Here is a 26,658-nt window from a genome sequence, read left to right on the forward strand (position 1 = left end):
GCTGTTTTTCTATTAGAAAGAGGTCAATCTCAGAACTAAACAGTACATGGTAGAATAGAAATAATCAACTTTGACTCGTGTATTGTTGCAGGATATACAACTCGGACTTGGATATTTTGCAATTTTAATTAATAACTCAGGCCTGCGGCCTTCGTTATTAATTTAATTGCAAAATATCCTCGTCCTCGTTGTATATCCTGCAACAATACACGAATCGTCGTTAATTATTTCTTAAATTACCTGTAGTATAAAATTACCTTACCTGTAGTATAAAATTACCTGTAGTAAAATATCAAATTACCTGTAATAAAATATCAAATTACCTGTAATAAAATATCAAATTACCTGTCGTATCAAATTACCCGCAGTAAAATATCAATTTAACTGTAATATCAAATTACCTGTAATAAAATATCAAATTACCTGTAGTATCAAATTACCTGTAATAATATCAAATTACCTGTAGTATCAAATTACCTGTAATAAAATATAAAATTACCTGTAGTATCAAATTACCCGTAGTATCAAATTACCTGTAGTATCAAATTACTTGTAGTATCAAATTACCTGTAGTATCAAATTACCTGTAATATCAAATTACCTGTAGTAGTATCAAATTACCTGAAGTAAAGTTGAGATGGCTTTAAGGGCTTCAATCTTGGATTCAAATATTTCATCACCGAACAAATCTCTGAAAACACAAGAATATTCATTGCAGTTCAGATTATACAATCACCTAATCTGATTAACATACAGATCATCATCATTATACAATACATATGTAAGGGGTCAAGAATATTGTGTACTGGTCCCGAAGGTCAAAGTTTGGGGTATTCCATAATTTTCTTGGTCACATGCATACATGTATCCGTAGCTAAAATATTTTGTACAGGTCCCGAAGGTCCACCAAATTAAAAAGACTGCCTCAATTGCAGCCAGTATCTAGATCTGTTTTAACAAAGGAAAATCCACAAACTATGCATCTTTTGTCCACATCATTTTAGGCATGCACTGGTTTGGAATGGACAGATTGAAATTTTCAATTTTTATTTAATTGTTCAAATATTGTACAGGGCTGACTGTTAAAGTGTTTTATGAGAACCACTCATCCCTGAACTAGAACCACTCATCCCTGAACTAGAACCACTCATCCCTGAACTAGAACCACTCGTCCCCCTGTCTTCTAATTTTCAATTTAAAAAAAAAAAGCACACAAAACCTGTGTAAATATGTTTCAATGTTTCTATCATTACTAGTTGTAATTATAATTTGAACAGCAGTTTTGTGAACATTTCTTAAAAAACGAGTCCATATATCGTTCACTTCGCCATGGCCTAACAGGAACTAACAAGTAGATTCTAATCAGTAAAACCTTTTAACGGACTTTTGTTTTAAACAAAGTTTAATCACGTATTCGCCTTCTGCAGAGCAATCACGGAGAGAGGACTCACTGCTCGATGGAACTTACTTCTAAGTTTGATTTAATCCTAATTTGTTAAGAAAGGTCTATAGACTTGTGGAATAAACACCAAAGACAATATCTATAAACATGATTTATTCATTATTTTCTTTTGAAATTTACTTGTCACCAGGGACGAGTGCACGACGACATTCACTCATCCCCAGCCAAATTTAAATTGTCCAGGACGAGTGGACAAGTGCTTTTTTCGCACCCTGCTGACTTCGTAATTTTGTATTTGTTGATCATTAAATGACATCATTGGTCAGGCCGGTGCATTGTGAACAGTTCAGGCCGGTGAGTTGTGAACAGTTCAGGTCAGTGCGTTGTGAACAGTTCAGGCCGGTGCTTTGTGAACAGTTCAGGCCGGTAAGTTGTGAACAGTTCAGGCCGGTGCTTTGTGAACAGTTCAGGCCGGTGCGTTGTGAACAGTTCAGGCCGGTGCGTTGTGAACAGTTCAGGCCGGTGCTTTGTGAACAGTTCAGGCTGGTGCTTTGTGAACAGTTCAGGCCGGTGCGTGTGAACAGTTCAGGCCGGTGCGTTGTGAACAGTTCAGGCCAGTGCGTTGTGAACAGTTCAGGCCGGTGCGTGTGAACAGTTCAGGCCGGTGTGTTATGAACAGTTCAGGCCGGTGCTTTGTGAACAGTTCAGGCCGGTGCTGTGTGAACAGTTCAGGCCGGTGCGTTATGAACAGTTCAGGCTGGTGCTTTGTGAACAGTTCAGGCCGGTGCGTTATGAACAGTTCAGGCCGGTGCGTTGTGAACAGTTCAGGCCGGTGCGTTATGAACAGTTCAGGCCGGTGCGTTGTGAACAGTTCAGGCCGGTGCTTTGTGAACATTTCAGGCCGGTGCGTTATGAACGGTTTAGGCCGGTGCGTTGTGAACAGTTCAGGCTGGTGCTTTGTGAACAGTTCAGGCCGGTGCGTGTGAACAGTTCAGGCCGGTGCGTTGTGAACAGTTCAGGCCGGTGCGTGTGAACAGTTCAGGCCGGTGCGTGTGAACAGTTCAGGCCCGTTCCTTATGAACAGTTCAGGTCAGTGCGTTGTGAACAGTTCAGGCCGGTGCGTTGTGAACAGTTCAGGCCGGTGCTTTATGAACAGTTCAGGCCGGTGTGTTATGAACAGTTCAGGCCCGTTCGTTGTGAACAGTTCAGGCCGGTGCGTTGTGAACAGTTCAGGCCGGTGCGTTGTGAACAGTTCAGGCCAGTGCTTTGTGAACAGTTCAGGCCGGTGTGTTGTGAACAGTTCAGGATAATTTTCATGAACACTTCAGGCCGGTTTGTTGTGAACAGTTCAGGCCGGTGCGTTGTGAACAGTTCAGGCCGGTGCGTTGTGAACAGTTCAGGCCCGTTCGTTATGAACAGTTCAGGCCGGTGCGTTGTGAACAGTTCAGGCTGGTGCGTTATGAACAGTTCAGGCCGGTGCATTGTGAACAGTTCAGGCCAGTGCGTTGTGAACAGTTCAGGCCGGTGCGTGTGAACAGTTCAGGCCGGTGCGTGTGAACAGTTCAGGTCAGTGCGTTATGAACAGTTCAGGCCGGTGCGTTGTGAACAGTTCAGGCCGGTGCTTTATGAACAGTTCAGGCCGGTGCTTTATGAACAGTTCAGGCCGTAACGTTATGAACAGTTCAGGCCGATGCTTTATGAACAGTTCAGGCCGGTGCGTGTGAACAGTTCAGGTCAGTGCTTTATGAACAGTTCAGGCCGGTGCGTGTGAACAGTTCAGGTCAGTGCTTTATGAACAGTTCAGGCTGGTGCGTGTGAACAGTTCAGGTCAGTGCTTTGTGAACAGTTCAGGCTGGTGCGTGTGAACAGTTCAGGTCAGTGCGTTGTGAACAGTTCAGGCCGGTGCGTTGTGAACAGTTCAGGCTGGTGCTTTCTGAACAGTTCAGGCCGGTTCGTTGTGAACAGTTCAGGCCGGTTCGTTGTAAACAGTTCAGGCCGGTGCGTTGTGAACAGTTCAGGCCGGTTCGTTGTGAACAGTTCAGGCCGGTGCATTGTGAACAGTTCAGGCCGGTTCGTTGTGAACAGTTCAGGCTGGTGCTTTATGAACAGTTCAGGCCGGTGCGTTATGAACAGTTCAGGCCGGTGCTTTGTGAACAGTTCAGGCCGTGCGTTATGAACAGTTCAGGCCAGTGGGTTGTGAACAGTTCAGGCCGGTGCGTTGTGAACAGTTCAGGCCGGTGCTTTGTGAACAGTTCAGGCCGGTGCGTTGTGAACAGTTCAGGCCGGTGCTTTATGAACAGTTCAGGCCGGTGCGTTATGAACAGTTCAGGCCGGTGCGTTCTGAACAGTTCAGGCCGGTGCGTATGAACAGTTCAGGCCGGTGCGTTATGAACAGTTCAGGCCGGTGCGTTATGAACAGTTCAGGCCGGTGCGTTATGAACAGTTCAGGCCGGTGCGTTATGAACAGTTCAGGCCGGTACGTTGTGAACAGTTCAGGCCGGTGTGTTGTGAACAGTTCAGGCCGGTGCTTTGTGAACAGTTCAGGCCGGTGCGTTATGAACAGTTCAGGCCGGTGCGTTATGAACGGTTTAGGCTGGTGCGTTGTGAACAGCCTATTGGTGTTTGTTGTTGCCACCTGGGGGTGGGTTATTGGAGAATATAGCTTACAGTTAGTTACTTAAAATACAGACATTAAGACTCACTTAAAATATTCACTGCACTTCGCTTTAAACTTGTCCGACTCCTTGTCACTGTAGAGGTCGTCGTAAATGTTCGATAGAGCCACAGCCGCATGCATCTTAGAATTCTCTGTCACAGGCAGTGTCTCGTGTTGTTTGATCGCCCCAGCAACAGCTAATAATCCCTCTACACCTGTGGAGCATCATTTTATCATATTACACATTTATTTCAGAATTTTTTTTTTGTCGATCATATTACCAATTAAATAATTGATTTTATCATTGATTTTGAAGGGGAATGTTTTAATGGACTCATTAATACAATTATATTATTATTTGATTACTAGGGATTCTGCCCATAGTTCATTCATGCCATATTCAATTCTCAGTTTACCTACATAATCCAAAACCATACAGCTACAGAGATACATATCAACAAAGATATAGCGAATTGATTGATTGGTCACTAAACTGAAATCATTGAAGTTGTCCAGATCGAGACACAGAAATCTGTATAATTATACCATCAAACACTTGTGTCATTAGAGAATTCCACACTGGGCACCGATATTGGAACAAGTATTGGGTACTCACTCCTTTTTTTGCCAATAATTTTGTAAAAGGAGCAAATTTCACATAAATAACCTTCCGAAATGAAATGAGAAAATATTGATATGGTGACTATCTCATCTATTTCTAACATGATTATATATAAGTATGTTTCTGTTTTGGGGGGTTTGTTTTGACAAACAAGAGGCCCAATGGGCCTGTATCGCTCACCTGGCTCTACAGCAAATTTGCAGTTGATTGAAGTTATTTCTACAGATACTATGCCGATAACCAATTTATTCAAATATCAGAGTAAGCTAGATTTATTCATGTCAATAAATATTCTAGTCCTTCATTCCAGCATACTATTGGCCTAATATCAGGTCTTGGTGACTCTTGGCTATGGCAAGATTTAACAAGAGGCCCAATGGGCCTGTATCGCTCACCTGGCTCTACAGCAACGTTGGAAGTTGATTGAGGTCATTTCTACAGATACTATGCTGATTACCTCTTTATTCAAATATCATAGTAAGCTAGGTTTATTCCTATTAATAAATTTTCTAGTCCTTCATTCCGGCAATCTATTGCCTAATATCAGGTCTCGGAGGCTCTTGGCTATCGCAAAATTATTGTTTACGGATTTAAGCTGATTTCAAACCTGTGACCTTGAATGTAGGTCAAGGTCATTTATTTGAACAAAATTGGTAGCCCTTCACCCAGCATGCTCTAGGCCTAATATCAAGTCCCTGGTCCGTTTGGTTATTAAGGAGAAGTCAATTGAAGATTATAGCCTATATGACCAATGTGACCTTGAATGAAAGTCAAGGTCATTTATTTGAACAAAATTGGTAGCCCTTCACCTCAGAATGCTACAGGTCCAATATCAAGTCCCTGGGCCTCTTGGTTATTGAGAAGAAGTCGTTTGTAGATTATAGCCTATTTGACCCATGTGACCTTGAATGAAGGTCAAGGTCATTTATTTGAACAAACTTTGTAGCCCTTTACCCCAGCATGCTACGTCCCCAATATCAAGTCCTTGGGCCTCTTGGTTATTGAGAAGAAGTCGTTTGAAGATTATAGCCTATTTGACCAATGTGACCTTGAATGAAGGTCAAGGTCATTTATTTGAACAAACTTTGTAGCCCTTCACCCCAGCAAGCTACAGGCCTAATATCAAGTCCCTGGGCCTCTTGGTTATAGAGAAGAAGTTGTTTGTAGATTATAGCCTATATGACCAATGTGACCTTGAATGAAGGTCAAGGTCATTTATTTGAACAAACTTTGTAGCCCTTCACCCCAGCAAGCTACAGGCCTAATATCAAGTCCCTGGGCCTCTTGGTTATAGAGAAGAAGTTGTTTGTAGATTATAGCCTATATGACCAATGTGACCTTGAATGAATGTCAAGGTCATTTATTTGAACAAACTTTGTAGCCCCTCACCCCAGCATGCTACAGCACCAATATCAAGTCGCTGGGCCTCTTGGTTATTGAGAAGAAGTCGTTTGAAGATTATAGCCTATTTGACAAATGTGACCTTGAATGAAGGTCAAGGTCATTTATTTGAACAAACTTAGTAGCCCTTCACCCCAGCATGCTACAGGCCCAATATCAAATCCCTGGGCCTCTTGGTTATTGAGAAGAAGTTGTTTGAAGATTATAGCCTATTTGACCAATGTGACCTTGAATGAAGGTCAAGGTCATTTATTTGAACAAACTTTGTAGCCCTTCACCCCAGCATGCTACAGGCCCAATATCAAGTCCCTGGGCCTCTTGGTTATTGAGAAGAAGTCGTTTGAAGATTATAGCCTATTTGACCCATGTGACCTTGAATGAAGGTCAAGGTCATTTATTTGAACAAACTTAGTAGCCCTTCACCCCAGCATGCTACAGGCCCAATATCAAGTCCCTGGGCCTCTTGGTTATTGAGAAGAAGTCGTTTGAAGATTATAACCTATTTGACCCATGTGACCTTGAATGAAGGTCAAGGTCATTTATTTGAACAAACTTTGTAGCCCTTCACCGCAGCATGCTACAGGCCCAGTATCAAGTCCCTGGGCCTCTTGGTTATTGAGAAGAAGTCGTTTGAAGATTATAGCCTGTTTGACCAATGTGACCTTGAATGAAGGTCAAGGTCATTTATTTGAACAAACTTGGTAGCCCTTCATCCCAGCATGTTACAGGCCCAATATGAAGTTCCTGGGCCTCCTGGTTATTGAGAAGAAGTTGTTTAAATGAAAAAGTTGACGCCGGACGGCCGGACGGCCGGACGGCCGGACGGACGGACGCCGCACCATGGCATAAGCTCACTTGCCCTTCGGGCAGGTGAGCTCAAAATATTTCAACCCTGTGACCTTGAATGTAGGTCAATGTCATTCAGTTGAACAAACTTGGTAGCCCTACAACCCAGCATGCTACAGACAGGCCCAACCTCAAGTACCTGAGCCTCTTGGTGTTTGAGAATTTGTTTAAAGATTTTAGCCTATTTGACCCATGTGACTTTGAATGAAGGTCAAGGTCATTTATTTGAACAAACTTGGTAGCCCTTCACCCCAGCATGCCACAGGCCTAATATCAGGTCCCTGGGCCTCTTGGTTATTGAGAGGAAGTCTTTTGAAGATTATAGCCTATTTGACCCATGTGACATTGAATGAAAGTCAAGGTAATTTATTTGAACAAACTTGGTAGCCCTTCACCCCAGCATGCTACAGGCCTAATATCAAGTCCCTGGGCATCTTGGTTATTGAGGAGAAGACGTTTGAAGATTATAGCCTTTTTGAAACATGCGACCTTGAATGAAGGTCAAGGTCATTTAATTGAACAAACTTGGTAGCCCTTCACCCCAGCATGCTACAGGCCCAATATCAAGTCCCTTGGCATCTTGGTTATTGAGAAGAAGTTGTTTGAAGATTAGAGACTTTTTGACCCATGTGACCTTGAATGAAGGTCAAGGTCATTTATTTGAACAAACTTGGTAGCCCTTCACCCCAGCATGCCACAGGCCTAATATCAAGTTCCTGGACCTCTTGGTTATTGAGAAGAAGTTGTTTGAAGATTATAGCCTTTTTGACCCATGTGACCTTGAATGAAGGTCAAGGTCATTTATTTGAACAAACTTGGTAGCCCTTCACCCCAGCATGCTACAGGCCTAATATCAGGTCCCTTGGCCTCTTGGTTATCAAGAAGAAGTTGTTTGAAGATTATAGCCTATTTGCTCCACGTGACCTTGAATGAAGGTCAAGGTCATTTATTTGAACAAACTTTGTAGCCCTTCACCCAAGCATGCTACAGGCCTAATATCAAGTCCCTGGGCCTCTTAGTTATCAAGAAGAAGTTGTTTGAAGATTATAACCTATTTGATCCATGTGACCTTGAATGAAGGTCAAGGTCATTTATTTGAGCAAACTTGGTAGCCCTTAAACCTAGCATGCTACAGGCCTAATATCAGGTCCCTGGGCCTCTTGGTTATTGAGAAGAAGTCATTTGAAGATTATAGCTTTTTTGACCCATGTGACCTTGAATGAAGGTCAAGGTCATTTATTTTAACAAACTTGGTAGCCCCTTCACCCCAGCATGCTACAGGCCTAATATCAGGTCCCTGGGCCTCTTAGTTATCAAGAAGAAGTCGTTTGAAGATTACAGCCTATTTGATCCATGTGACCTTGAATGAAAGTCAAGGTCATTTATTTTAACAAACTTGGTAGCCCTTAACCCAAGCATGCCACAGACCTAATATCAGGTCCCTGGGCCTCTTGGTTATTGAGAAGAAGTCATTTGAGATTAAAGCTTTTTTAACCCATGTGACCTTGAATGAAGGTCAAGGTCATTTATTTGAACAAACTTGGTAGCCCTTAACCCAAGCATGCCACAGGCCTAATATCAGGTCCCTGGGCCTCTTGGTTATTGAGAAGAAGTCATTTGAGATTAAAGCTTTTTTAACCCATGTGACCTTGAATGAAGGTCAAGGTCATTTATTTGAACAAACTTGGTAGCCCCTTCACCCCAGCATGCTACAGGCCTAATATCAGGTCCCTGGGCCTCTTAGTTATCAAGAAGAAGTCGTTTGAAGATTACAGCCTATTTGATCCATGTGACCTTGAATGAAAGTCAAGGTCATTTATTTTAACAAACTTGGTAGCCCTTAACCCAAGCATGCCACAGACCTAATATCAGGTCCCTGGGCCTCTTGGTTATTGAGAAGAAGTCATTTGAGATTAAAGCTTTTTTAACCCATGTGACCTTGAATGAAGGTCAAGGTCATTTATTTGAACAAACTTGGTAGCCCTTAACCCAAGCATGCCACAGGCCTAATATCAGGTCCCTGGGCCTCTTGGTTATTGAGAAGAAGTCATTTGAGATTAAAGCTTTTTTAACCCATGTGACCTTGAATGAAGGTCAAGGTCATTTATTTGAACAAACTTGGTAGCCCTTAACCCAAGCATGCCACAGGCCTAATATCAGGTCCCTGGGCCTCTTGGTTATTGAGAAGAAGTCGTTTGAAGATTATAGCTTTTTTAACCCATGTGACCTTGAATGAAGGTCAAGGTCATTTATTTGAACAAACTTGGTAGCCCTTCACCCCAGCATGCTACAGGTCCAATATCAAGTCCCTAGGCCTTTTGGTTATTGAGAAGATGTTGTTTAAATGAAAAGTTGACGCCGGACGGACGGACGGACGACGGACGCCGCACCATGGCATAAGCTCACTTGCCCTTCGGGCAGGTGAGCTAAATATCATACAAATTAATTTAGAAACTATTTGATATAATTATAATAAATTATTCATTTTATTTCCAGATTTTTAATTAACAATAATTCTTAACTATTATGATTAGCTCCCTTTTGAGTTATCAATCAGAAATGCAATCCTGAATATGACAACATTTTAACACTGACATTATTTGGATAGACAGTGCCAGACAGAGTGATCAGACGTAAATATCTGAGCAGTACATCTGTCTTAGGAGACCCTGATTCCAGAAGACCTTCTCCAACATCTAACAGGGAGTGTTGTGTATTTCATAGGAAAGCTAACTTATGAATTGCATGAATTTTTGTACCATCAGTTTCCAAGAAATCTCTTGTCCATTGGAGACCATTTTTGCGAAGCATGTTTTTGATAAGAAGTTCCATGGCAGCATCTCTTCCCTCTCCGGAAACTTTGTAGTTCTGTAGCATCTTGATCAGCATGTGGAATGTCTCCTTCAGATATTCTCGTTGGTCTTCATCTACAAAATACATAACATCACAATCATACAATTACATCACAATTGTACAATTACATCACAATCATACAGTTACTTCACAATCATACAATTTCATCAGAATCATACAATTTCATCAAAATCACACAATTTCATCACAATCATACAATTACTTCACAATCATACAAATTCATCAAAATCGTACAACTACATCATAATTGTACATATTCATTACAATTGTACAACTACATCACTATTGTACAATGATTAGAAAGGTATAATGAGACCAAATGACTTGACAATAATGAAACATACAGTTCAGACATTAAACAGTAAATTTATCAATTTTGTTGGTCTTGATGGAAGCGCATAGGGGGTCTAAATTAAACTATGAGAGGAAATCAGAGTTTCCCAAGGAAAACCCACATAGTCAGGCAGGTAACCACCGTACCTTTAATTAACTGAACTCCAGTCACCTAGGTGACGGTTGAGATTGTTACTACACTATCTGGCCACCCTGGCTTTACTTACTACATATTTCTGATATATTTCCCTACACCACCAAACTGCTTACTCACTTATCTCAAGCCTTGGTCGGCGACATGGTTCAGCTCGCTTCCGTTTGGCTTGGTATTCCTCTTCTGCTTGTCGATGTACATCCAGGCCAGTGATTTTAATTAACATTGTCTCAATTAACTTTCCTGTTGACGTCGCTAAAGCTTCACTTGGCTCCCACATCAGTAAACCTAGTCGCTTAATGCCGATTTCTTTTGATACCAACCATGACTGAAATGTTATAAACATCCATGCATTTAAATAATTATAATTTTAGTGCGAACTGTATACACCTGTCACAAGCAGAAAGGACTGTCACAAGCAGGAGGCTGTCACAAGCAGGACAGAACCTTGATTCACGTAAGACCCACTGTAGAACAAAGTGACATACCCAGCACCCTTCTAGTGCCACTTGGTGTAAAAGTATTGAAATGTAACATAGCTCTATAAATGTAGGGCTTTATTTTGAAATCACAATATATGAGCTAGTTTATACTGAACAAGAAATTGAGAAATTATTGTGTATTTCATATTGTTAAAAGGTTGTTTTTTTCAGATTGTTCAAATTTTAACTGTTTTGTCCTTGTCACTAAATGATGGAACAGACTTTCTGATCTGAGCCTCTCACTTGGTGATATCTTAACAATATCTACTAATCTACAATCTATATATTTATCATGATTTTATTCATGAAAAAATAACAAACATTCACTAGTGGAATTTCATTTTTTGCCTACAATTTTTTGTAAAACCAAAACAATTTCAAACATCAAAAATCAAATTCTACATTACCAGGTATATGCTGAACGAGATGAAAATGAAAATTTAGATCTTTTTCAAACTTTTAATTTTAATTTTAGAACTAATGGGGCCAATGAATTTTGAATCTGAAAGTCTGGCTTCATCACAAATACATGTTTATAGCGACCACTCTCAGACTAATTAAAATGTTTGGGTTTTTTTTGCTTTTAATGTAAATGGTCCTCACTCAAAGACTAATTCCAATGGGTTTTTTAAGTAAATGTTCCTCACTCAAAGACTAATTAAAATGGGGGTTTTTTTGTTTTTTATTTAAATGTTCCTCACTCAGACTAATTAAAATGGGTTTTTTATGTAAATGCTCCTCACTCAAAGACTAATTAAATTTTTTTTTTTTTTTTTTTTTATGTATAAATGTTCCTCACTCAAAGACCAATTTTTTATTTTTTTATTTAGTGTTTTGGGTTTTTTTTTTTTTGCTTTTAATGTAAATGTTCCTCACTCTAAGACTAATTCCAATGGGTTTTTTGTTTTGTTTTTTTATGTAAATGTTCCTCACTCAAAGAACAATTTTTTATTTATTTTTTTAGTATTTTGGGGGTTTTATTTTTGTTTTTTATGTAAATGTTCCTCACTCAAAGACTAATTAAAATGTTGTTTTTTTATGTAAATGTTCCTCACTGTAGGACCAATTTTTAAAAAAAAAATTTAGTGTTTTTTTTTTTTTGTTTTTTTTTTATGTAAATGTTCCTCACTCAAAGACCAATTTTTTATTTTTTTATTTAGTGTTTTGGGTTTTTTTTTTTTTGCTTTTAATGTAAATGTTCCTCACTCTAAGACTAATTCCAATGGGTTTTTTGTTTTGTTTTTTTATGTAAATGTTCCTCACTCAAAGAGCAATTTTTTTATTTATTTTTTTAGTATTTTGGGGGTTTTATTTTTGTTTTTTATGTAAATGTTCCTCACTCAAAGACTAATTAAAATGTTGTTTTTTTATGTAAATGTTCCTCACTCTAGGACCAATTTTAAAAAAAAAAATTTAGTGTTTTTTTTTTTTTTTTTTGTTTTTTAATGTAAATGTTCCTCACTCAAAGACCAATTTTTTTTTAAATATTTTTTTTAGTGTTTTGGTTTTCTTTTTGCTTTTAATGTAAATGTTCCTCACTCTAAGACTTATTTAAATGTGTTTTTTTTTTTTTTTTTATGTTAATGTTCCTCACTCTAAGACTAATTCCAATGGGTTTTTTTTTTGTTTTGTCTTTATGTTAATGTACCTCACTCTAAGACTAATTTACATGTTGTTGTTTTTTTTGTTTTTTTTTATGGAAATGTTCCTCACTCTAAGACTAATTTAAATGGGGTTTTTTGGGGGTTTTTTTATGGAAATGTTCCTCACTCTAAGACTAATTTACATGTTGTTTTTTTTAATTTTTTTTTATGTAAATGTTCCTCACTCTAAGACTAATTTAAATGGGTTTTTTTTGTTGTTTTTTTATGTAAATGTTCCTCACTCTAAGAGTAATTTAAATGTTTTTTGTTGTTGTTTTTTTATGTTAATGTTCCTCACTCTATGTTGGATAGAATGCAAGCTTCCAGCCTTACATATACAAATTTAGTAATCAGACTAAGAATTCTTCCAGTAGAATACAAATTCAATCAATACCTAATTAAGTTTGTGAAAGGTGTTAATATTCTCTATTATACACTGGCCTGTCAAACCCCCCAGTAATTGTCAATTCCATAGTTGAGAATACGATCAAATCATCAGGAAATAGGCTAGGCCAAACTATTTCACAGTGTCAAGACTTTCAATGTCTGAGGCAGGGTTTATCTACTCATCCACATACTGTGTAATATCATTTTGTTAAAATTAAAATGTAAATCTATTTTACATGTGACTCAAATTGTCCATAAAATCATCATGTGAATTTCAATATCTTAAATTAGCTGACAAATTCGACAATCTATATAATAGTTAAAGCATACAAATTAAAAGTTTGTTTGTAAGAAAAGCGATATATTTGGTTAGAACATTGAATAGTTGCTGGAATTCCAATGAAATAAATTGAGATGTCTGATATATGCATAGATTAACATGAATTACATGTCATTATATGTCCCGTTTTGTCACTTTGTCAGTATAGTATTAGTTTTAAAAAACTAAAAAAATTCTCTAAAATTTTAGTATACAGTATTTTCAAAAACAACTAAAAGAAACTCCACTTGAAAGTATGGAAGCACCTCTTATGCATTATAGACATGCATAAATATTCATGCATTGCGAAACAAATAAGAAATTCTACCAAATCACTAATTCCTAATTTCCAGAGTCTCTGGACCATAAATTCTGGATGATAGTCTGTAAATGAAGGCCGTGTTGAGATGTCCACTATGTGATCTAACTACATACCAAGTTTAGTTAAAGCTAGACTTATACTTCTTGAGCACCAGATCTAAATGCAAAACTTTAAAGTGAAATGTTGATGATAAGGACTACAGTGTCTCTGCCTGGAAAGTTACGTCATAGTCTCACTTCACAACCTCATAGCAGGCGGGAAACAAGAGATCCCAGATGGATCTTGGCGCCCACCACAGAATGATCTTTATTGGTTCTATGTCAAACTGTTCTTCTCTCTACTTTTCCGTTATTTCATTTGTTGTTTCAACTAATCTGATAACATGAACAAGTGGAACCTACATGTTAGTTTGAGAAACATCCCTTCAATGCTTTTCAAGAAATAGCAATAATAAATTTCGATTCTCAAAATACAAGATGGCTGTCTGTCAGCCATTTTGTTTTTCTGATCAACAATCAAAATTCAATTGGCACAAAAAGCGACCAACAGGAACCTACACACGAAGTTTGAGGAATATCCCTCCAGTACTTTTCGAGAAATAGTGATAAAAATGATTGTTTACGGACGGACGGGGTTGACTAGTGGGGTGTAGTGTTTTGTCTATAAACTTGTGAGGTGCATAGCGCAAGTCGATCAAAATTTCAAAATCTGTTTTTATTTCCGTTCATTATGTCGCTAAAACAGCACATGCGCAGCGAGATTTAATGTTGATTTATGTGTAAAAAACAAAAGTACTTTAAAAATCGTCTCGTATAGGCGACGAAGATATTTTGACGCAATACATTGGTGAATGCACCCCACAAGGATGTTGAGTGAGTACGGATGGACGGACAGACAGATGACAGACGGACAATAGACCTAGACGCAGGCAATTAATGTTATTATAATTAGTATTTAAATAAGAGTTGTTGATGAGCACACAGTGAACCAGTTTTACCGCATCATCTGCCTGATCAGAGCTGACGTCAAAGCTCACGTGTTGCAACATGTGGCATCACGCCTAAACACGAGGCATTGAAGTTACATACGTAATACCCTTGAGATATAAAACCGACGGCATTGCCCAAGGCTGATCAGCACACATCATTAATTTAGTGAAGCACATTTAAGTTGTTTTCACATTACAGAGATCTTTACTTCATATCCTATAGCAACATCCTCTACCTAACGATCTGTCAGTTTCATAACTTGCACTCACAGTCAATTATAAAGGATCTTTGATAATCAGAGGACAATTCTGGAGAATTTCTACCAGATCAATATTAATAACAAGAAAGAAATTTCATGTGAAGAAGAAATTCAGGATTTTGGGATCAGATTTAACTGATAGACAACAGATACTGGACCTACAGCGACAAGGAAATAAATCCTTCGTTTGTAATCAATTCTTCCTGTCATCAACAGATAATCCACAGAATCAGGATCAAGTTTCTTCAAAGAGATGAAATTTGTTGTATTTTACAGTTATGAATCAGTAATTTTACTGAAATAAAACACAAATTGGACACAAAAATATCAGGAAAGTTAAAGGCTTTCCAGAGAAGAAGAGAACACAAGACGTTATAAATTGTATGACGGATTGCTTCCCAAAATAGAAGTTGATGTGACATCCATTAAGTAACTGGAGGAAAGAGGATATAGAAGAAAGTACATGACCCAGAAGTTGTTTTGACATCCATTTAGTAACTGGAGGAAAGAGAAAAGGAAATGACTGGTACTCCTGTGTATAGTACATGGAACATCAACAGTGGAGAAATAGTAGATGGAATTGGAGATTTGAACTTCAACACTACAATCCTAATGTCAGGAAAGGACAATATGATTAGTAGATACTTAACACTGGCTACAATGGTGGATGGTGAGAGGTCATACTACAGTGAAGAACTAATAACGGGCTCTACCTAAAAACATCGGAGACCTTAAGACATTCATATCTGCTGCTTTCATCTACTTTTACTAACATTCATTTGGTAAAATCTGCTTTTTAAAAGTTCTTCACTTTCTATTGAATGGATTAATATACAAAGTCAGGAGGATGCAAAGTTTGTATTAACATTTTTGATCTAGAATCAAAGTAACACAAAGCTTGATTGTAAATGTTAGTCTAGAGACAAAGTTCATCTGTATAGCATAATTCTCAAACATTCTTGCTTTCTCCATGACCTGTTCATAAATAATTTATAGATAATTCAGTGATTTACTTAATAACATTATATTCCAGATGTAAACTTAAATATCAAATTATCAAAAACCTAATATAAAACCTTACAACGAGATCTATTTTAGATAATAGTAAAAACTTTCAAACAGATGAGCTGTAGTATATTACTGTCCCAGGAAGTAAAAACACCCTGAATGTAATTAAGATATATCTGTATCCATAATGTACACCAGTAAAAACTTCACTAGAGAATATGTTAAGTGTTTCGTTCTACACAACCATAGTGATATTAGTAAAGGAGACAATACTGTTGATTTCACCACCTCATTGACAGCATTTCTCATACTTTTAAGTGTCCTAATAACATTGAGTAATCTCCTGATCATCGTCATGGTGATAACCTCCCGTCAGCTACACAAGACTACATACTACCTCATAGCATCCCTAGCTACTGCTGATATGCTTGTAGGTCTAATCATTGCACCATTTTTCATTCTTTGGCTTCTCAATCATGCCTTACTACAAAATCCTTTTTTTTGTAAAACAGTTTTGATTAATTCTCTTTTCCTAACATCAGCCACCATTGTTAATCTTATGGTTTTAACTATCGAGAGATATCTTGCTATCTGTCACACGTTTTTTCACAAGTTTCTGGTTTCCAAGAAAAACTTTGTAAAAATTACCATCAGCACTGTGTGGCTGGTTTGTGTTTTATTAACACTATTATCTTTGTTTATTGGGATGAAATCAAACCTGACAGGAAAGACCTGTAACTATTATGAAGCTTTTAACGAAGAGTTCCTACAAGGGGCCTTAATAATAGGAGTTATGATACCATTTGTGAGCATGTTAATACTTTATGTGAACATTTTCCACAGAACCAAAACGCATTTAAAACAGAAATTTATTCACTCCCATAGTATGTTAAAGTCGGAAAGCCTACAGAAGATAAAACACAATCACAAACTCACAGTTACACTCTCTCTCATATTTACATTTTTTGTATTAGCTTGGGGGCCTTTTTTCTCTGTCATATTCACAAAATGCTTTTGTTCCTCTTGTACTGTACCCAACATTTTCAATGACCTAATTGTACTTTTCGGGTTTATGCACTCACTAACAAACCCTATCATTTATTCCCTACGACAACCAAACTTCAAAAAATTATGCCGCCAATCCATCCACCGCATTTACAGAAAAACCTGGTACTTTATGATAGGGGTTGACATTGACAGTCACCTGGCAGCTCTGGGATACCTGGAATCTGGTCGAACTACCAGGATATCCGAGTCCAGCAGCTAAACACACGGATATTTTCATCCATTTGTATGATCATTTGCTTCAATTTTCTTCATTTCTTACAATAACTAAATCAGGCTTTTTTTCACAGTATACAAAGTTAACTGTTAGCAGACTGAAATCAACGCCCTTTGTGACTAAATCAAAATTAATTTCATGTCAGTTGTGACCAAAATGAAATTCATGTCATTTTTACCTGAATTAGAATGAAATTAATGTTTTGACTAAATGAGAATGAATCTCATGCCATTTACAACTAAATTAGAATGAAAATCATGTCATGGGTTTTGGTGCCAAAAAATTAAGTCCACCAAATGGTAAAATGCCAAAAAAAATCACAATTTTTTTCTGTATGATTTTGCCAAAACATCACTCCTGGACCTCTAATGAATGTATAAACCAAATTAGAAGGTTGTGAGGTGTACACTTTTGGACTTAGAAGCTTTCCAAAAACTGATCCCAAAAACTTTAAAGTGGGGTGGGACGCGGACGCCGACACCAAACCGACGCCGGGGGTACAGCATTAACTCACAGTTACTCGTAACCGGTGAATTAATGATATATCCTAGTTTAAATAAAATGCTGTTTCCTATAGTTTAAATAAAATGTTTTATCCTACTTAAAATAAAATGCTGTATCCTAGTTTAAATAAAATGCTGTATCATATAGTTTAAATAAAATGCTGTATCATATAGTTTAAATAAAATGCTGTGCATAATCTATAGTTTAAATAAAATGCTGTGCATAATCTATAGTTTAAATAAAATGCTGTACATAATCTATAGTTTAAATAAAATGCTGTATCCTAGTTTAAATAAGATGCTGTATTCTATAGCTTAAATAAAATGCTGTATCCTAGTTTAAATACAAGAGGCCCATGGGCCTTAACGGTCACCTGAGATTTGAAATATTTCAGTTAATTTAATTGACCCTTTTTGGCCCGCCCATCAGCCAGCCCCTAGGGGTCAGTCAGGGCCAACATGTGTATACCATAAGCTGTCATCCAATGCTGATAATGTTAACAAAGTTAGAATGAATTCCAAAAGAAATCAAACAAATCATAGTCAAAAATGTGATTTCCCTATATAAACTATAGTAAAGTTTAACCCCTCCCAAGGGGCACACTTGTGACCCCTGGGTCATGAAATTCATAAATTTAGTAAAGCACTTTAAGATGGCTCCACCTATGAAGAGTGTTTGATTCCACCATATCTGAGAGTAGAGAAGAAGATTTTTTAAGTTTCAGTCAATTTGACCATTTTTAGCCCTGCCCATAAGCCCCTGGGGGTCAGTCAGGGCCAACATGTGTATACCATCAAACTGCCATCACAAGCTGATAATGTTAACCAAGTTAGAATGAATTCCAATAGAAATCAAACAAATTATAGTCAAAAACGAAATTTCCCTACATAAACTATAGTAAAGTTTACCCCCTCCCCAGGGGCAAACGTGAGACCCCTGGGTCATGAAATTCACAATTTTGGTAAAGCACCTTAAGACCCTTCCATCTATGAAGAGTGTCTCCGGTGACCTAAAAATGCTTTATCCTTGTTTAAATAAAATATACTGTATCCTAGTTAGAACTTAACTGATACATCGTTGTAAAAAAAATGTGACATTAACTTGTGCTTTATTTCCAAAAGCTTGATTTTTTTAAATGTTTGCTGAAATTAGAAAATGTTTTCCTTCACATTAAGTGAACTACAAGACACATTCTTTCAGATGATGTCATTTAGAGGTTAAACTATTCTGTAGTCATGACAACCATCAGAATTTCCACAGCATCCCACTTGATGATATATGCACATATTTGATAGTATTTTTATCACACAACAAATTTCACATTTTGTGTAAAACTATCGATATATGGTACATTATCTGTTATATGAGGAAGCATTAAAAAAAGCACACAATTCTAAGCAGTAAGAGAGGTCAGACTTGAACTCTAAAATGAAGCTTGTACAGACATTTCTCTGTTCCTTATATGGCTACATGGGGTGTTTTGTTTATTTTTTCTGTTTTTTTTTTTTTAACGTACTATATTCATGTTTGGAGATTTTTTCATCCAGTAAGTTCTTTTATGATTTGAATAAGACAAGAGAGGATTGGAACATCAATTAGAATAAATATACATGTACTATCATAATAATAATGTTGGTCACAAAGTTCCGTAGACAGAGAGTGATAAGGATAAACAAGAGGCCCAATGGGCCTGTATTGCTCACCTGGCTCTACAGCAACTTTGAAGTTGATTGAGGTCATTTCTACAGATACTATGCTGATTACCTCTTTATTCAAATTTCAGAGTGGGCTAGGTTTATTCACATCAATAAATTTTCTGGTCCTTCATTACAGCATACTATAGGACTAATATCAGGCCTTAGACACTCTCAGCTATCGCAAAATTATTGTTTACATATTTAAGCTGATTTCACCCCTGTGACCTGTGCTACAGGCCCAATATCAAGTCCCTGGGCCTCTTGGTTATTGAGAAGAAGTTGTTTGAAGATTATAGCCTATTTGACCCATGTGACCTTGAATGGAGGTCAAGATCATTTATTTGAACAAACTTGGTAGCCCTTCACCCCAGCATGCTACAGGCCCAATATCAAGTCCCTGGGACTCTTGGTTATTGAGAAGAAGTCGTTTGACAATTATAGCCTATTTGACCCATGTGACCTTGAATGAAGGTCAAGATCATTTATTTGAACAAACTTTGTAGCCCCTCACCCCAGCATGCTACAGCCCTTATATCAAGTCCCTGGGCCTCTTGGTTATTGAGAAGAAGTTGTTTAAATGAAAAAGTTGACGCCGGACGGACGGACAGACGGAGAGCCGGACGGGCAGGTGAGCTAAAAAGGATGATGGGAAATGTGTGAAGAAACAAGACATTATTGTACATACCCTTGAAGTGGAGTTACTGCATACACATGCGAGCACTCGAATGGCTGCCTGAATCAGTGCTAGGTTTCGTCCCTCAAGTAAATCCCTCAGCCTCTGTACCCCAGACTGGTCGCATATAAACTTAGCTCCTGCTTCTTCCCGAGCCAATACCACTAGGTTGTTTAATGCCTGAAAATCACACAACAGCATACAACACATTAGGGCCTTAGGACTTCTGAAGTTGTACGTATAAATGTGAAATGTGTCATTTATAACATAACCACAGTAATATATATATACCTTGGTATTGGTATCACCATGATATTAATGTATATTTTTACGAGTGATTGTCGACAGCGCCATGATAGTAATGTATATTTTTACGAGTTATTATCCACTTAGCCATGATAGTAAGGTATATTTTTACGAGTAATTGTCCACACAGCCATGATAGTAATGTATATTTTTACGAGTGATTGTCGACATCGCCATGATAGTAATGTATATTTTTATGAGTGATTGTCCACACAGCCATGATAGTAATGTATATTTTTACGAGTAATTGTCCACACAGCCATGATAGTAATGTATATTTTTACGAGTGATTGTCGACATCGCCATGATAGTAATGTATATTTTTACGAGTGATTGTCCACACAGCCATGATAGTAATGTATATTTTTACGAGTGATTGTCGACAGCGCCATAATAGTAATGTATATTCTTACGAGTGATTGTCCACAGCGCCATGATAGTAATGTATATTTTTACGAGTGATTGTCGACAGCGCCATAATAGTAATGTATATTCTTACGAGTGAATGTCGACAGCGCCATGATAGTAATGTATATTTTTACGAGTAATTGTCCACACAGCCATGATAGTAATGTATATTTTTACGAGTGATTGTCGACATCGCCATGATAGTAATGTATATTTTTACGAGTAATTGTCCACACAGCCATGATAGTAATGTATATTTTTACGAGTTATTATCCACTTAGCCATGATAGTAATGTATATTTTTACGAGTAATTGTCCACAGCGCCATGATAGTAATGTATATTTTTACGAGTGATTGTCGACATCGCCATGATAGTAATGGGTGGGTTAGTTATCAGAAAAGGGTTGTTTGCTAGGTGTCTTTGGCTGTATGCTTCAGCTCGGATTAATCTACAATTTACTTTAATGAGTCTATTTCAGCTGTATTTCTAAAAACAATGAGTCCCACAATGTTAACTTTAACTATTTCCTGAAATTCTGTGAGTCCCATCAAAATTCTGTGAGTACGGGAATCACATTAAGATTTATCCCTGCTTCAGTGAGATAGCACTATAAAGTCGTCATCAGTTATACACTATCATGTGGAGGCAACACGATCATAAAGCCACCTCCCAAAACACACATTCACCACACCCATGAATCTCACACACGGGTGGACGTCCTTAAATGACCTTAGCTGTCAATAGGACGTTAAACATTACTCTACCAAACAAAAACAGACATTGGATTATTGCTAAATATCCATATCATCCTGAATAAGTTTTGGTGTGTATTCCATTCATTTCATATTCCTGAATGTATATTTGTGACTAAAGACTTTAAAGACAATATTTATTTGTGAGAACTCTATATCAAACTGATATACTTGAAGAATCATAACACTGTCCACTACTGTATATTGTCAAATAATATTGTTTTTGTGTTTATGTGAAATAAAAAGGAAATTTTGTGAATTGTAGCCTGTAGTTTTGTTTTTTTCAAGTGATGAACATCAAAGTTATTGGTGAAACAATGATCATTTACACTGCATTGTGTTAAAAGTAAGTCAATCTAGAAGGTAGTACCGTATTTATCCTGAAATGTATTGTGTTAAAAGTAAGTCAATCTAGAAGATAGTACCGTATTTATCCTGAAATGTATTGTGTTAAAAGTAAGTCAGTCTAGAAGATAGTACCGTATTTATCCTGAAATGTGTTGTGTTAAAAGTAACTCAATCTAGAGGGTAGTACCGTATTTATCCTGAAATGTGTTGTGTTAAAAGTAACTCAATCTAGAAGGTAGCACCGTATTTATCCTGAAATGTATTGTGTTAAAAGTAACTCAATCTAGAAGGTAGTACCGTATTTATCCTGAAATAAGCCTAATAGTATGTGCCAATGCATAAACACTGATTCAAAGTAGGGCCCTGAAATAGTATCTATTGTTACCCAACTCTCTATGTTAATGTTAATTAAACATTTTTGACAGTTTCCCAGGAAAAATGCTAGAAAATAGTAGCAAGCCAGTCAACAGTCAAAAATATTGACCAGCATGGAACATTTGAACAAGCATTCTGATTATGAAGAGGAATCTTTCTGATCACGATTGCCGATGTCTACTACAGAACGGGATATATCAGACGAGGATCTTCTGGATCCGATTTTTAAATGGCCTATAATATTATATATCCGATTATTTTTGGTTATTCAGGAAACAAAACATTGGTTTCATGCCATTTATATCAACAGTCAAAAAACCTTCCCCTCGGTGTTAAAACCAACTCGACAGTTTTCCTTCGCCTCAAAGAAAACAATTTTGACTATTGACTAATAAGGCATGAAATAACTGTATAACAGCAATTCTACTGAACTTCAACAGACACAGAGAAGTCTGTTACCAGGCCTAGGTTTACTACACGAAGGGGAAATGATGTCACAGTTCAATTTTACAATTCTTACGTTACCGGGGAGCTTTAGATATAAAGTATAAAAGGGCAGAATTGTAATCCCGAATTGGCTTTCTTTGTCAAGATTTGATACTTTTCTAAAGATTGATTTTCTCTTCATTATAATGAGAATGACCTGATGGGGTGATTGCTAGGTGTCAGTTGTATGCAGTATGATTTGTCACAAGGAGACAAAGTGAGGTCATATCAGATTGGGGTCCACAATGATGGTCCACGTAAGTGATGTCATATCAGAATGGGGTCCACAATGGTGGTCTACTTAAGTCAGGTCATATCAGTATGGGGTCCATAAATGGTGGTCCACGTAAGTGATGTCATATCAGAATGGGGTCCACAAATGGTGGTCCACTTAAGTCAGGTCATATCAGTATGGGGTCCATAAATGGTGGTCCACTTAAGTCAGGTCATATCAGAATGGGGTCCACAAATGGTGGTCCACTTAAGTGATGTCATATCAGAATGGGGTTCACAAATGGTGGTCCACATAAATGTTGTCATATCAGAATGGGGTCCACAAATGGTGGTCCACGTAAGTGATGTCATATCAGAATGGGGTCCATAAATGATGGTCCACATAAATGATGTCATATCAGAATGGAGTCTATAAATGGTGGTCCACGTAAGTGATGTCATATCAGAATGGGGTCCACAAATGGTGGTCCACTTAAGTGATGTCATATCAGAATGGGGTCCACAAATGGTGGTCCACTTAAGTGAGGTCATATCAGTATGGAGCCAACAAATGGTGGTCCACTTAAGTGATGTCATATCAGAATGGGGTCCACAATGGTGGTCCACTTAAGTGAGGTCATATCAGAATGGGGTCCATAAATGGTGGTCCACTTAAGTGATGTCATATCAGAATGGGGTCCACAAATGGTGGTCCACTTAAGTGAGGTCATATCAGAATGGGGTCAACAAATGGTGGTCCACTTAATCAAGGTCATATCAGAATGGGGTCAACAAATGATGGTCCACTTAAGTGATGTCATATCAGAATGGGGTCCATAAATGGTGGTCCACTTAAGTGAGGTCATATCAGAATGGGGTCCATAAATGGTGGTCCACATAAATGATGTCATATCAGAATGGGGTCCACAAATGGTGGTCCACTTAAGTGATGTCATATCAGAATGGGGTCCATAAATGGTGGTCCACGTAAGTGATGTCATATCAGAATGGGGTCCATAAATGGTGGTCCACTTAAGTGAGGTCATATCAGTATGGAGCCAACAAATAGTGGTCCACTTAAGTGAGGTCATATCAGAATGGGGTCCACAAATGGTGGTCCACTTAAGTGAGGTCATATCAGAATGGGGTCAACAAATGGTGGTCCACTTAATCGAGGTCATATCAGAATGGGGTCAACAAATGGTGGTCCACTTAAGTGATGTCATATCAGAATGGGGTCCATAAATGGTGGTCCACTTAAGTGAGGTCATATCAGAATGGGGTCCATAAATGGTGGTCCACTTAAGTGATGTCATATCAGAATGGGGTCCATAAATGATGGTCCACTTAAGTGATGTCATATCAGAATGGGGTCCATAAATGATGGTCCACATAAATGATGTCATATCAGAATGGAGTCTATAAATGGTGGTCCACGTAAGTGATGTCATATCAGAATGGGGTCCACAAATGGTGGTCCACTTAAGTGATGTCATATCAGAATGGGGTCCACAAATGGTGGTCCACTTAAGTGAGGTCATATCAGTATGGAGCCAACAAATGGTGGTCCACTTAAGTGATGTCATATCAGAATGGGGTCCATAAATGGTGGTCCACTTAAGTGATGTCATATCAGAATGGGGTCCACAAATGGTGGTCCACTTAAGTGAGGTCATATCAGAATGGGGTCAACAAATGGTGGTCCACTTAATCAAGGTCATATCAGAATGGGGTCAACAAATGGTGGTCCACTTAAGTGATGTCATATCAGAATGGGGTCCATAAATGGTGGTCCACTTAAGTGATGTCATATCAGAATGGGGTCCACAAATGGTGGTCCACTTAAGTGATGTCATATCAGAATGGGGTCCACAAATGGTGGTCCACTTAAGTGAGGTCATATCAGTATGGAGCCAACAAATGGTGGTCCACTTAAGTGATGTCATATCAGAATGGGGTCCATAAATGGTGGTCCACTTAAGTGATGTCATATCAGAATGGGGTCCACAAATGGTGGTCCACTTAAGTGAGGTCATATCAGAATGGGGTCAACAAATGGTGGTCCACTTAATCAAGGTCATATCAGAATGGGGTCAACAAATGGTGGTCCACTTAAGTGATGTCATATCAGAATGGGGTCCATAAATGGTGGTCCACTTAAGTGAGGTCATATCAGAATGGGGTCCATAAATGGTGGTCCACATAAATGATGTCATATCAGAATGGGGTCCATAAATGGTGGTCCACTTAAGTGAGGTCATATCAGAATGGGGTCCATAAATGGTGGTCCACTTAAGTGATGTCATATCAGAATGGGGTCCATAAATGGTGGTCCACGTAAGTGATGTCATATCAGAATGGGGTCCATAAATGGTGGTCCACTTAAGTGAGGTCATATCAGTATGGAGCCAACAAATGGTGGTCCACTTAAGTGAGGTCATATCAGAATGGGGTCCACAAATGGTGGTCCACTTAAGTGAGGTCATATCAGAATGGGGTCAACAAATGGTGGTCCACTTAATCGAGGTCATATCAGAATGGGGTCAACAAATGGTGGTCCACTTAAGTGATGTCATATCAGAATGGGGTCCATAAATGGTGGTCCACTTAAGTGAGGTCATATCAGAATGGGGTCCATAAATGGTGGTCCACTTAAGTGATGTCATATCAGAATGGGGTCCATAAATGATGGTCCACTTAAGTGATGTCATATCAGAATGGGGTCCATAAATGATGGTCCACATAAATGATGTCATATCAGAATGGAGTCTATAAATGGTGGTCCACGTAAGTGATGTCATATCAGAATGGGGTCCACAAATGGTGGTCCACTTAAGTGATGTCATATCAGAATGGGGTCCACAAATGGTGGTCCACTTAAGTGAGGTCATATCAGTATGGAGCCAACAAATGGTGGTCCACTTAAGTGATGTCATATCAGAATGGGGTCCATAAATGGTGGTCCACTTAAGTGATGTCATATCAGAATGGGGTCCACAAATGGTGGTCCACTTAAGTGAGGTCATATCAGAATGGGGTCAACAAATGGTGGTCCACTTAATCAAGGTCATATCAGAATGGGGTCAACAAATGGTGGTCCACTTAAGTGATGTCATATCAGAATGGGGTCCATAAATGGTGGTCCACTTAAGTGAGGTCATATCAGAATGGGGTCCATAAATGGTGGTCCACATAAATGATGTCATATCAGAATGGGGTCCACAAATGGTGGTCCACTTAAGTGAGGTCATATCAGAATGGGGTCCATAAATGGTGGTCCACTTAAGTGATGTCATATCAGAATGGGGTCCATAAATGGTGGTCCACGTAAGTGATGTCATATCAGAATGGGGTCCATAAATGGTGGTCCACTTAAGTGAGGTCATATCAGTATGGAGCCAACAAATGGTGGTCCACTTAAGTGAGGTCATATCAGAATGGGGTCCACAAATGGTGGTCCACTTAAGTGAGGTCATATCAGAATGGGGTCAACAAATGGTGGTCCACTTAATCGAGGTCATATCAGAATGGGGTCAACAAATGGTGGTCCACTTAAGTGATGTCATATCAGAATGGGGTCCATAAATGGTGGTCCACTTAAGTGAGGTCATATCAGAATGGGGTCCATAAATGGTGGTCCACTTAAGTGATGTCATATCAGAATGGGGTTCATAAATGGTGGTCCACGTAAGTGATGTCATATCAGAATGGGGTCCATAAATGGTGGTCCACTTAAGTGAGGTCATATCAGAATGGGGTCCATAAATGGTGGTCCACTTAAGTGATGTCATATCAGAATGGGGTCCATAAATGGTGGTCCACTTAATCGAGGTCATATCAGTATGGAGTCTATAAATGGTGGTCCACATAAATGATGTCATATCAGAATGGGGTCAACAAATGGTGGTCCACTTA

The 26,658-nt window shown here is 38.3% G+C and overlaps 1 protein-coding gene across 1 annotated transcript in view; it reads right to left on the minus strand.

Annotated features, from left to right (window-relative positions):
- Positions 1-26,658, minus strand: part of LOC117316716 (protein unc-45 homolog A-like) — a 47,863-nt gene that overhangs the window by 16,166 nt on the left and 5,039 nt on the right. Inside the window, 5 exon segments of the mRNA XM_033871471.1 lie at positions 622-691; positions 4,105-4,273; positions 9,687-9,854; positions 10,409-10,616; positions 19,866-20,033. Coding sequence (XP_033727362.1) covers positions 622-691; positions 4,105-4,273; positions 9,687-9,854; positions 10,409-10,616; positions 19,866-20,033 — 783 coding nt within the window.

Source organism: Pecten maximus, chromosome 18, assembly GCF_902652985.1.
Source record: "Pecten maximus chromosome 18, xPecMax1.1, whole genome shotgun sequence".
Lineage (NCBI taxonomy): Eukaryota > Metazoa > Mollusca > Bivalvia > Pectinida > Pectinidae > Pecten > Pecten maximus.